General features: G+C 48.6%; 7 protein-coding genes across 7 annotated transcripts; 4 read left to right on the top strand and 3 right to left on the bottom strand.

Moving 5' to 3' along the window:
- Positions 1-317: 317 nt before the first annotated feature.
- LCP9604111_9022 (uncharacterized protein) lies at positions 318-970 on the top strand (the record flags this gene model as incomplete). The annotated part of the gene is made up of 3 exons (XM_039077231.1): positions 318-681; positions 739-807; positions 870-970. 3 exons carry the CDS (start codon positions 318-320, stop codon positions 968-970), a joined length of 534 nt encoding a protein of 177 aa, XP_038924989.1.
- A 102-nt stretch (positions 971-1072) lies between these two features.
- On the bottom strand, positions 1073-2346 carry LCP9604111_9021 (protein GET4; the record flags this gene model as incomplete). The annotated part of the gene is made up of 4 exons (XM_039077230.1): positions 1073-1659; positions 1711-1863; positions 1982-2238; positions 2303-2346. 4 exons carry the CDS (start codon positions 2344-2346, stop codon positions 1073-1075), a joined length of 1041 nt encoding a protein of 346 aa, XP_038924988.1.
- A 425-nt stretch (positions 2347-2771) lies between these two features.
- LCP9604111_9020 (DXO/RAI1 family decapping nuclease) lies at positions 2772-4342 on the top strand (the record flags this gene model as incomplete). The annotated part of the gene is made up of 9 exons (XM_039077229.1): positions 2772-2846; positions 2908-3150; positions 3220-3251; positions 3315-3342; positions 3400-3407; positions 3460-3563; positions 3610-3780; positions 3833-4132; positions 4182-4342. 9 exons carry the CDS (start codon positions 2772-2774, stop codon positions 4340-4342), a joined length of 1122 nt encoding a protein of 373 aa, XP_038924987.1.
- A 245-nt stretch (positions 4343-4587) lies between these two features.
- LCP9604111_9019 (tRNA dimethylallyltransferase) lies at positions 4588-6034 on the bottom strand (the record flags this gene model as incomplete). The annotated part of the gene is made up of 2 exons (XM_039077227.1): positions 4588-5922; positions 5984-6034. The coding sequence occupies 2 exons, from the start codon at positions 6032-6034 to the stop codon at positions 4588-4590; spliced, it is 1386 nt and encodes a 461-aa protein (XP_038924986.1).
- Positions 6035-6312: 278 nt separating this feature from the next.
- LCP9604111_9018 (putative ABC transporter) lies at positions 6313-7210 on the top strand (the record flags this gene model as incomplete). Its single annotated transcript, XM_039077226.1, has 2 exons — positions 6313-6445; positions 6501-7210. The coding sequence occupies 2 exons, from the start codon at positions 6313-6315 to the stop codon at positions 7208-7210; spliced, it is 843 nt and encodes a 280-aa protein (XP_038924985.1).
- A 2091-nt stretch (positions 7211-9301) lies between these two features.
- On the bottom strand, positions 9302-11769 carry LCP9604111_9017 (Elongator subunit ELP2; the record flags this gene model as incomplete). The annotated part of the gene is made up of 3 exons (XM_039077225.1): positions 9302-10531; positions 10601-11584; positions 11641-11769. The coding sequence occupies 3 exons, from the start codon at positions 11767-11769 to the stop codon at positions 9302-9304; spliced, it is 2343 nt and encodes a 780-aa protein (XP_038924984.1).
- A 232-nt stretch (positions 11770-12001) lies between these two features.
- Positions 12002-12452, top strand: LCP9604111_9016 (ubiquitin-related modifier 1; the record flags this gene model as incomplete). Its single annotated transcript, XM_039077224.1, has 3 exons — positions 12002-12063; positions 12122-12286; positions 12335-12452. The coding sequence occupies 3 exons, from the start codon at positions 12002-12004 to the stop codon at positions 12450-12452; spliced, it is 345 nt and encodes a 114-aa protein (XP_038924983.1).
- Positions 12453-12482: the final 30 nt, after the last annotated feature.

Raw genomic sequence — 12482 nt, 5'->3', positions numbered from 1 at the left:
GTTTGTTATTACTCGGCTGTTTTTCTTAGGCATTTCTTTGTTTGAGACTTTCTTCGGTTTTTGTTGACTTACCCCCCCCCCCCCCAAACTTCATTCTGCGCCATTCTTCCTCTCTTCGCCCCAACAACAATTATTCTTAATACCTAGAAGTCGGCCAATGACTCCATTCCTTCTATTTTATACACTCTAATAGGCACAGCTCAGATTAACCTACTCTTCAAACCATCCATTTTCCTCTCTGCGACGCTCACAGCCGCTGCATACTCAGAACTCCGGCCAAACCCAACGGAGAAGCACAAACCGTGGTGTATACAGTCATGCAAACATCTGGTATGATGAATCAGACCTCTGTGCGCCGTAACCTCTTTCATGGGAACCTCAGCCGCCGACCTGCTTCTGTAGGACCACCTAATGGCACAGTTCCTCAAACCCACGGCGGCCTTTCCAATCGTCCCTCGCACCGACTGAAGCCTACATCCTCGGACTCGGGGCCACATACTCGACCATTCAAAAATGCGGAAAATAAAGATATTGTGGTTCGGGACAAGAATGGCAGCTACAAGCTTGAGATTCCAACATTGCCGCAGGTTCTGGTTGGAGAGGACGGCGAGGAGCTAGCTGAACTTGCACCAGAGGGTGGAAGATTCAATTCTTTGGAACTCAATGGGCGTGACAAAGATAGTATGCTTTTCTACACGCTGTTTTCCTCTGAAGCATAGTCTGCTAATATTGACACAGAGTTTGAGGCAGCTCTCGTGGAGATGATGGTTCGGCACCGGACCAGACAATCAAACGGTGAACCCGATGGTAAGTTACAGTCAGATTGAGTCCGACAGTCCTATATGTGATCATATACTGATACGAAACAGAGATTCTGAGTATGGTGCAGGAAAGCCTACGCAAAAAGGTAGCATCACTGGATGAAGACAATTGGATGTTTGAGCCGGAGAAGGACTTGGTTTCTAACTAGAGGGCTGCGCTTGCTGCATGCATCCTGATCTCATTACACTATCAGTCGGATATGTTTCCCGTAAAGGCCTGCTTCAAAAGACCCACGCACATCTGGTCTCTCTTAATCAAGCTCCATGCTCGATGGCGGTGCCTCAACCTTCTTCACAGCTCTGGATTGCGATGCTCCTCTGCCACCTGTCTTGTTCTGACCTCCTCCGAACAACATACCGCTCATCATGTCCATCAATGGGTTTCCTTGCCGGGGAATCTTGATGGCGAAGTACTGCTCGCCAATCTGAGCCAGAGCATCGTCCCAGATACCAACTTCTCGAATTTGTGCTGCATAGTGTGCAGTGAGCTGTCGGAAGAGATCGGCACTTCCGCGCTGGATGGCCAAAAGCAACATGGTGATGAAGTTTACCAAAGGAAGGGCAGGGAACACCCGGGCGTCGGAGCTGGCACTGCTGACTTCCTGCACACCGAGCTGAGGATTAGCCGCTGAAAGCCGCGAAGTGAAAATAAGCAAGGCTTTATTCGCGCTGCGGAGATTTCCGGTGAGGAGGTATGGGAAAACTGCGCGTGACGCATAGATCGCTGCGGTGTGTGGCTCATCGTTGGTGTACCATTCATATTCGAGCTTTGCGAGAGTCTCGGCTGATTCGGAGGTTCCTAGAATGAGATGTTTCTCGGCATCGTATGGCTCGTTATCTGAGGCATTAGATTAGTATGCACCAAACATTGCGCTCCGACATCACTTACCTTCGGCGTATACTGAACCAACAGCATGATGTAAATCGGCATCTCCTCGTTCCAGTGGTCCGAACTTTGCACTCCATCCAATTATTTCTTGGATGAACCTCTTTCGTGTAGGTTCATCTGACGGGAATTCGCGTAGCAACTCGATCAGGCGCTCTGAAGAACAAAGATATACAAGTTAGCAATGTTAGGCCTGTAATAGCTACTGGGGTAACCTGAAGCACCAAGCTGCAGTAATCAACCCCAGTAGTAAAAAGATACTTGATAGACTCACTCTTCCGAGCCCGACCCTCTGCATCATCATTACCGCCTGAGATCTCCCATTCGGCTTTGTTGTATACTTCAAGCACCAACATGATGGCCAAGTCCCCACCACTGGCCGAGGCACCCTGCCGAGAACCAGCTTTCAATAGCTCCTTCGCGCCACCAGCCAGGATCTCCGCTGCAGCATCGTAGTTGGACTGCTTGATATACCGGGCAGCAATAACACGTAGTTGTTGGTGAGCTTCGTAGTAGGCGCCATCAGCAATCCTACAGACAACGACATAAGTCAGAACCAGATCTTTTGAAGTCCAAGGTGATTATGGATTCTCACTTTTCTCGCTGGCGGGCGATGACCTTATCAATCCGGGATGACATGGTCGACTAGAAGGAGGCGCCGAGGGATTATATCAAAGAAAAGTAGAATCGAGGACCCTATCAAGCAGAGTGCGCAATGCAAGAACGTTCGCGAGGAGTTGGTTGAGATTTGGTGGGGACACGGCAGTTCGCCCAGGGCCCTGGAGAACATGACATCTCCGTCATCTCCTCAGAAATACCTTATGGTTGCTTTGTAGCTGAAACTGCTTTTGTTTTTACGTGGAATCTGCTATTTCTACTATTTGGACTCTGTTCGTTTTATTGACCCCTTGTTTCCGGCGATATTACGATGATACCACGCCATTACGGACATCCCTAACGACTATACAGCTACCTAGCTAGTCGCGACAATCCATATCAAGGACCAAGCAATCGCTCTTCTTGATTCAGCCATGTCCATCACCCAATAGTGCGCCAAATTCATCATGAACCGGTCCACATTCAATATCCAGCCCCTGCACCGCTTCCACAGCGCAAATACCTCTATCCGGAGACCGAGGGTAAGCCAAAGACCTAGTGCTATGTCAAACAAATGAAAATGAATCGCTCACCTGCTGCTAGGAAATCGCTTGCTTCTCTTATGATGAAAATCGTCGTTTTTCGCTGGGCGATTCGTCCATGGCCTACTACTACACGCCGGCTCTCCCTGCAGACCTGAATATAGGCTATGAGACATTCCAGAAGCTCAATGATGTCCCGGATGAGCACTTAGATGCTTTACTTGATACCCTTGTTGCTCATGAGAAAGAAACAGAGAAGAAGTGCGATGTAGACATCGTCACATGGAGAGGAATGATGACCAAGGTGTGTTGAATTGAAGTCTATCGCGGACTATCATCCGGTTTGGAACCAAATTCTTACCTCTATTTGCAGATTCTCACCGCTCCCTTTGATAATATGAATGGGTTTGTAACCATGATATATTCCAAACATAGCGTGCTGTCTCTCTAACCCCAGGCTATCTCTAGCTTCGAGATGAATGCAACTTGTTTCCAGGTACGATATCAGTCTCAACAAGATTTTCCAGATTCCATGATCTAACATCTATCAAAGGGTACCATGTGTGTATACCTAGCTAGCAAGTTCACAATATAAGGTGTTGACTTGTTCTAGATTCATTGAGGAAAACAACGAATACAAAAACCAACAGAAAGAGATCCAACGCAAGCGAGGATCGCCACCTGGAATGGCACCACAGGAACTCATGATGTATTGGGGTGTGTCAAACAACCCATGGAAATGTGTATAGACTAACAACCCTAGGCTATAAATTCGAAAAGCTGGCTGTACTTCCGAAGACGTGGGATGAATCAACCCGTGAAGAGATCGAAGGCCGCCAGAACGAAGTCGTCAACAATGCAGCACAGTATTGCTCGGTTGTCCGCACTGGGATCGGTAACGTGCGTATGATTCTTGGTGGAGAGGTTGATGCCAGTATGTTTACCTTGATTCTCGTGGCTATACCTAAATCTAACTTATGTTCTAGTCTGGGACAGCAAGCCATCGCGAAAAGAAAGCCCCATCAACTGGGTTGAGCTGAAGACATCAGCTCAGATCTGCAATGAACGTGATATGATCAAGTATGAGCGGAAATTGCTCAAGTTTTGGGCACAGTCATTCCTGCTCGGTGTGCCTAAGATTATTGTGGGATTCCGTGATGAGAATGGTATTTGCCATAGCTTGGAGGAGCTAGATACAGCTAGCATACCCGGGAAAGTGTTGAGCGTCGGCCGGCGTTCTTGGGATGGAAACGTCTGCATCAATTTTACTGGTGCATTCTTGGAGTGTGAGTGTTCTTTTTCGTGAAGTCATAGCAGCACTGACACACCTCCCAGGGCTGAAGCAGACTATCAACCAGGAAGGGACGTGGAGAATTCGGAAGAAGGAAAAATCTCCGGTCATCGAGGTCTATCAGGTTGAGGAGCAAGGACATGGCGATATTATCTCACCTGCTTTCAAGGCCTGGCGGTCGACCACGACCAATGCGAGTTCGTGATTGGAAGGTCTAATGTATGATAGTCAGTACTAATGTATTTCATTGCTTGAGTCTCATTGCAATAAATGAAATATTGCACAGGCACATCCATTGACCTTACGAGGCGAGCGGCTGTCCAAGGGATCCCCCAAGCGACTACCTGCACCTGAGCTTTACACGGAAGATTTTCCCTGGCTGTTGAAATAGCAGAAGACTTTTGGGTATTTCTATGTCCTTAAATATCTTTGACTATGCAATGCGATAGCTCATGACCCAGGTTCGGTTTCAGGGGCCTGAATCCCCTGAGCTTCCAATTCCTTCTTTCGGAAATATTCATCTCGCTGTGCCCTCTTCCTCGCAGACTTGAGTCCCCTTTTATGCTGATGACTATTTAAATGAATATGCCACTGGTCCTCGGATGCCATTGTCTTCTGGCAGACGTCACAGGTGTAGCACTTCCCGATAGGGTCTGCCTGCACACGCTTTTCCTGGGCTTCCTTCGCGCTGAACTCCGCCGTTGCTAACTGAGAAAGCGATTTGGGATCGGGGGTCAGCTTATTTTGCTGCATCAGTTGCATAATCTCTTCGGACGGCTCAGTGATGCACTTGCTCCAGTCGCTGACATTGGAACTGTCTAGGAGATAAAGACGACGTGTCTCTCCGACTTCTGTGAGTGCTTGCCAGAGTTTATTGCGGATCCATTTGACCTGCGATGTTCCGTACTGTCGTGTGGCGATCCGAATTAATTCAAGAGAGTTTCGTTTGAGATCTTCGATTTCTTTCTCGCTTGCTTCCCCGTCCCGGATAGCCTTGAAGTATGGCGCCAATTCCTTGAATCCAATGGACACCCAGACTCCCCGTGTTTGGTCAACTTCAATTCCCTGCGAGGCTTTCTCCTGCAAGTAGTTCGACATCTTCTCCGCCTCGGTCATCAAGCCCTGCTTGACCATGTCATCGACGCGCGCATCCAGGCGTGCGTTGAGGACCTCCTTCTCGGCATGGACCCAAAATACCAATGTATTCTCGAACCGTAGCAGCCCTTCCTCCTGGTCTATCGCCTTTCTCTTTTGAGAGAATTGCTCTTTATAAATCTCCGATGCTCGCCGCCCTGTCTGAAAATAGATTTCTAATGACCGCCGGATTTTCCGTGCATCTCTCGGGTGCCATCGCGCAGCCATAACGGGATCCACCTCGCGCAGCTTCTCCAAGACAACTTCAGGCGACGAATCCAGAATCGGCCATTTATTCGAGGTTGTGCTAAACTCCATGAGCTGTTCCCGCTCGCCTTCGTCGTCCACCCCCTCGCCCACAAGCTGTTCTTTGAACAGCACTGCTTGGGTATAATAGTGGGTGCCACCAACAAGAATGGGGACCTTGCCACGGGCGTGGATGTCTTCAATGACTCTCAGGGCTTCTCGTTTGAACAGTCCTATGCGCCATGCTTCCGCGTCTAAGTCGATACAACTGAGGAGGTGATGAGGGATACCGTTCCGTTCCTCTATCGGGATCTGGTTCGTTATGATCGGCAAACCGCGGTACATCTGCATTGCGTCGCCATTGATGATTTCACCATTGAATCGAGAGGCCAAGTCCACTGCAAGCTGTCTACAGCTATCAGTCATTGTGTTCGGAGGAAGTTTTGGAGGTACCTGGAGTCATTACCTTTGACTTGCCTGTGCCTGTGGCGCCCACGACAGCTATCAGCGGATTCATGATTGTTTGACCGTGCCAAATAGATCTGAGAGCCGACAGCATACCGCGATGCTCCTTGCAACGACGTGGGGGAAAAAGTTGTTATCGGTTATCAAGCGGGTTACCTCAGCCATGGCGTCCCCAACCCCTCAGGGTCGTCTCATCTTACAATGAGCTAACATCAAAGCAGTCTAGATAAGTCTGGATTGATAACCTTGTCTGCTTCATTTTTATCTCCTTCTTCTCAAACTTGTCGAGTTTGCTTTTTTCTCAGTGCTTTTTTTTCTCACACATTCGTCATGGCGGATACCAATTCCACTCCCCCATCCATTGAGGTACAAAACCTCTCGTACAAGTTCCAAGATGGCTCCAGTGGCCTGGAGAACGTAAGCATGAGCTTACCAGCTGGAAGCCGCACCCTATTGATCGGCGGTAAGTCAAATCCATTTCCATTTCAGACTAATCTTGACGACTAACCAAAACACAGCAAATGGAGCGGGGAAAACCACCCTCCTCCGCCTCCTATCAGGGAAGCGCCTTGCACCCAATAACACCATCGCCATTGGTGGTAAGGACCCCTTCAAGGACAGCCTAGACGGCGTAACCTATCTGGGAGTCGAGTGGGTGTTGAACAGCATCGTCCGCACGGACATCGATGTGCCGACGCTTCTCGCCTCTGTCGGTGGAAATGCTTATCCAGAGCGCCGGGACGAGCTGATCGATATCCTCGATGTCGATCTGCGCTGGCGTATGCATGCCGTCTCGGATGGAGAACGCCGCCGCGTGCAGCTGGCCATGGGCTTGCTGCGGCCGTGGCAGGTTCTACTGCTCGACGAGATCACTGTCGACTTGGACCTTTTGTCCAGGAGCAATTTCTTAGCTTTCCTAAAGCGAGAGACTGAGACCCGCGCCTGCACTATTGTTTATGCTACCCATATCTTGGATAACCTCGCCCAGTGGCCTACCCATTTGGCCCACATGCACTTGGGCAAGGTCAAGGCGCTGGGTAGTGTTGAGTCGTTCCATGAGGAAGTTCCCGCGTGGACTTCGGAGAATAGTCGTCTTGGAGAGCTGGTTCTTAAGTGGCTCAAGGAGGATATGCAGGCCAGAGGTCCCCGGAATGATCGCGGTAATCAGGCCAAGACCTACCAGTCCCTTGAGGGTATTGGAGGTTACGGACTGGAAAAACACGACTGAGGAGAAAGATATTGATCTTTTCTTATTTTTCCCGTTTTCTTTCCTGTTTTTTTCTTTTTTTTTTTGCATGCTAGCACTGATGTCGGGAGTCATGTAACGTGCCATTCAACAACAATTCGGTTCAACCACAAGGCATACACGGGGTTATAGGTTGGCATCTGCATCTACAGGGTCTATTCAACATTTGGGAGTTTTCAACATCACAACTCAGGCTAGAGATATGTTTCTTTCTATACAAATCATGAGAGTATGTCCGAGAATATATACGTGTGGACATAGTCCTCACTTGGTAGTTCTAACTGATCCCTGATCTATGATATCGAGTCATGAGATATAAAATAGGTACAAGCATACCTATAATCTAAATATGAAGTTGGTCTAACAAGATACCATAGACGTTCTGTACTTTGATTCCACTTTGTTTTCGTAGATGTCTTCGCAAATGCCTTCCAAAATGTTTGAATAGACCTCGTAAAGCCATAGATTGTGTGTTTGCCTGCCACATCAGAATGTGAAGGCGGTCATGATCTCTTTATATCTTTCTCTCCTTCCTCTATCTGTCTCTTCTATTTCTATTCTCTCTCTCTCTCTCTCCCTCGCACACACACCCCCCAAGACCAGAACAACCCCGGACCCTCTCAAGGCCGGCTTCTTTGCATTTTGTCTTCTCTTATTTCAGGGAAGTCACAATGCCTGACAAGGGCAAAAAAAGAGTAGCAGTAAGTGAAACCAAGTCGCAAGGTTTTTGTCACGTTGAACCTTGTTGAAGCGTCTGTTTATCCCCTACCAAAGGAGGTAATGTCGACATAGACTGACTAATTGAAAAATAGCAATGGTGCACATTTTGTGAGATAGAAGGCCACACCCAGGAGGAGTGCCATCGCTGGGCTGCCTGTCTGAGAGACACGGCCATGGCCAATAACATCTCCATGATGGCAGCATACAAGCCCTCCCAGGTAAAGCCACCCTATAGGACATTCTAGGAGTCATCTTATTAATGAGTCTTTGGTAGAATCAGAAGACCAACCCCCACAAGAAGACTCATCGTAGCTACCGTGGTGGTCAAAATCGCACAGGTATGTAATCTTCATACACCCAACCCTATCTTGGGCTTGATTCCTTGGAATATGTGGTTTGCCTTGCAATCGCCCTTGAAACAAGCGAAATCAGTCATTTGACACCACTTGATTAGTGGATGGCATCAAGAACCATCGAGACATGTCCTAACAATGCGTACTTAGCCCGCAACAACCTCCCTCCTCGCCCTTCTTCCTTCGCCCAGTCTGGTATGTGAACCTTCTCAATTTATAAAATCCGGTTCCTTTCTATATACCTCCGAGCATCGTTTTTCTGGTTTGAGCTGTAGGCTCGTCCTGCGGTTGTATTCTATGGGTTCGGCTTATAGGTTTAGCCTAAGTATTCGGCCTGTACCTGCTACTGAGATGATCTGTCAGTTCAACGTTACGATGTTTGAATTGTGCATTTATAGCTCAACCCCACCCCCAACATCTATAGGGCTTACTCTAAATATTGTTCAAAGGACATATGCTAACTTGTAGGTGATTCTAGTGGGCACCATTACCGCTACTCGGGGTAGCTCTAGCGTGGAGCCTGACCTGCTTTCGATATTAGTGCAGGTCTCTCGGTCCGAATCAGAGCTTCTCCTTCGGTTCCTAGAGAAAATTAGGGGAGATGGAAGCGCCGACTTCGTAGAGAATCTCTTGATTGGGGACGAACCAAAACAGGAGGAAACCACCCAGGGCCCCTGTAAAGAATCTGGTAGTGATGAGGTCAAGAAGGAGGCTTAGTTTCTCAACGGCATACGATGTTCTTTTTTCACCTTGGAGTAATTTAATGACCCTGCATGATGTTCCTTCACTTCCCACGTACAACAACATATATTTCGATAGTTTTGTACGAATTGTACATTGGTTTGCGTCTGATATTAAATAGACATTTACAGACATCTCAAAGGATCTCAAAGGATTACCGAAGGGACATCTATCTACAAAGACATTAAAAGGATATCTCAACCATCATGACTCATAAAGGGCGGCTGCCTAGGTAAAACTATCTTGGTTCTCGTATAAATCATGAGAGCATGTTCGAGATAGCATATATCCGTGTGGACGTGTCTTCACTTGCCACCGCCAATTCGAATCGATCTCTGCTATCCTCTGCAGCCGGCACTGGTCGCCATGATAATTGAGTAATCGTCTTTGAGGGCGAGACCTCTTTGTCAATGGTCACGACGTGCTGTGCTTCGAGGGTATCAGCAGCACTCCGGTGGATGGAGATGACACCATTATCCTCGCCGACAGCAATAACGTATGTGCCTTTGTATATTATGGGCAAGAAAGCAATTTCTGAGACGGCCGATGTCAGGGCCACGGTCGTTTTGCAAACGAAAGTGTCTTCAGACTTTTGCCAGATCTTCACAGATTTGTCACGTCCTGCCGTAGCAAAGACATAGTCTGTTGTAGCTGGGGCCCAGGCCGCACCTAGGATCATTCGAGAGTGACCCTTAGGGTTCAAGCTGAAGTTTGTAAAGGTAGTTGGGTCTGTATCGCTCCGCTGGAAGACCGCCCATTGGCGATCTCGTCCAACACTGAGAAGATAACGATCGTCACTCGAGAATGAGAGGTCCGTGATGGTTAACGAGTGCGCAGTGAGAGAAGGCTTGATCTCATGCCAGTCTGACGTATCGTAGAGGCGAATTACCGCATGGTCAATCGAGCTGGCCTTGCAGGCAGTAGCAATGAGCCTACGGTCATGGCTTACTGCCACTGCTGATATCTCATAACCATGGCCATAGAGCTTTTCATGCTCCGGCCACAAGGTGTAACGAGACAACTGGTCCTCCAGCGGCGGGTGGTTGGCAGCTAGCAAGGCAGAGGCGACTGGCGCCTCAGTTGGGGCTTTTTCCCCGTCCTCTTCCACTGGTGCCTCATCTCCAAGTGCCTTGTTCGAAAGACCCAGCACTGGAATCTCAGCAGTGTCTGGGAGGTCCTGATCATTCGATTGTTTGAACCCAGTGAGTCTCTCGAGCAACTGAGCAATTTGTTTGGGCTCGTTGAACACACGCAAGAGCTTCTCCTCTGCACCAGTCACGAACTGTGAGGGACCCAGAGTATCGACACAGTTCAAATCGTACCCATGAATCTGAGGGCGGGAAAATTCATGCCATGAACCTGTATTTCCCCGTACCCACTTTGCATGAAGCCGCGTGGTTTGGTCTGAACTCGTTGAAAGCAGGTAGCCTCCAGTGGGCTCCCATTGTAAACCGTTTGCGGAGCGCACATGACCCGAAATACCAAACCTCTGTACCCAAATATCCGAGTCGGACTCAAGTCGCCAAACTCTCCAACTTCCTGTCCGGCCAAGACTTACCACCTGCCTCCCATCTGGTGACCAGAGCCCAATCCAGAAGCCACCTGCACTACCAGTCGCCGTGGTAGATCCTTTTTGGACACTGATCTCTCCCATTCTCTCTGTGGACATCCAGACGCCTGATGCTTGGTCTTGTTCCCAAATTGTGATGGTATTATCAGCCGATGCCGAAAGAAGTTGCTGCCGCTTCGAATCAGGATTCCACGCAATAGTATAAATCCAATCTTCATGCCCAAAGAGAAGAGCCTCGAAAGTAATTGAGTATTTCGATCCTGCAGCCTCAAACTCATGGGCTTTGTTCGATAGCGTAGGCTCCATTCCTCCAAGCAGAGGATCTGTATCGTCTATTGGAGCAGGTACACTTGCTTCACCCCGACGAAGTCGCCAGAGACGGATGTATCTGTCTTGACTTGCAGACGCTAGCAGGATATCGCCGTTGCTCTGCTTGTCCTGAGTGAACGCAAGAGCCTTAATCCAGGCTTCATGTCCCCCAAGTACGGCCCGATGCTTGAATTCTGGCTTGCCGATGGAGGTTTCCGAGACGTAAATATGAACCTTGGTCGTTGTACCTGCAACGGCCAACACCAATGGCTTGTCCGAGTCGCCTTCAAGTCCCTGCAATGATAGAGATAGTGGGAAGAACCTTGGTACCATTGTGATCATTTCAAGTAGCTCGCATTTCAACCCATCCTGTGCATTTATTCTCCAGGTCCGGACCGTCCCATCAGCCGCTCCAGATGCGATGATATCCGTTCCATCGGCGACAGCAATCGCATTCACGGAGCCCGTGTGACCCTCAAGGGTAGATGCAAGTACATAGTTGTGGGGATCGGCATCGTCTTTTTTCCATACCCGTATTGTGCGGTCGACGGAGCCGGTGACGATAAATCTCGTTCCTGAGGCGGGGCATGTATAAAATCGAACGACGCTGACTTTGTCGGTATGGCCCACAAGCAGAGCATGGATGCCACGATCATTCTTGTCCTTGGTTAAGTGTCAGCTTGTCGTTATCAATGCGCAATTGTTCTCAATAGACCTACTAGAGGATCCCATAAGGCGACATTGTTGTCCGCACCGAAGGCGAGCAAGCCTGTCTGCGCATCCCAATCCGCGGCACCAGGGTGCCGGTTTCCCCCCACGCTGATATATTCTGTGTCGACGGCGACCATAGAGTACTATGAGGGCTTATGAACCCTTTGTCTGTCTGTGCTGCTGTACTGGGGGAATCAATTGGAGGAAAGCCGCAAAGAAATTGCGGGAAAATTGGGGCTTATCGATAAGAGGTGTCTCCGCCTAGCCCCTCCATCTTCTCAACAGACTCGACTTGTGATCTCTTTACATTCTTCTCAATAAGCAGAGATAACTCCTATATGCTCTATATTCACCTTCGTCTACAACGCCATGGCTGATACTTCAAATGCGGACCAGGGAGAGTTCCCCATCTCTATCACCGTCGAGTTTACGTACGTCAAATCTTTCCTTCAATTGATCAAGCTCTGCTGATAATTGATTCTTCGATAGCGGCGGCTTAGAATTGCTATTCGGAAATGAGCGTAAGCATAAGGTTGTTCTGCCTGCTCGTTTAGAGGACGGCAGCCGGCCAAACATCTCATACCTGCTTAAATACCTGGTCAACAACCTCATGAAGGATCAAAGGATAGACATGTTCATCATGGAGGACAATGTGTATGTCAACATAACTTCGGGGGTTGAACAGTATTAATGGTTCGACAGACGACCAGGAATTCTCGTCCTCATCAACGATGCCGATTGGGAACTCGAAGGCGAAGAGACATATGAACTTCAACAAGGAGATAACATTGTTTTTGTCTCAACTTTACATGGCGGTTAAACATGATTGATTGTATTGATATTATCAACG

Source organism: Penicillium roqueforti (assembly GCF_015533775.1).
Source record: "Penicillium roqueforti strain LCP96 04111 chromosome Unknown scaffold_40, whole genome shotgun sequence".
NCBI lineage: Eukaryota > Fungi > Ascomycota > Eurotiomycetes > Eurotiales > Aspergillaceae > Penicillium > Penicillium roqueforti.
Note: the sequence above shows the minus strand (reverse complement) of the source record. Positions and strands in the feature narration are given on the sequence as shown.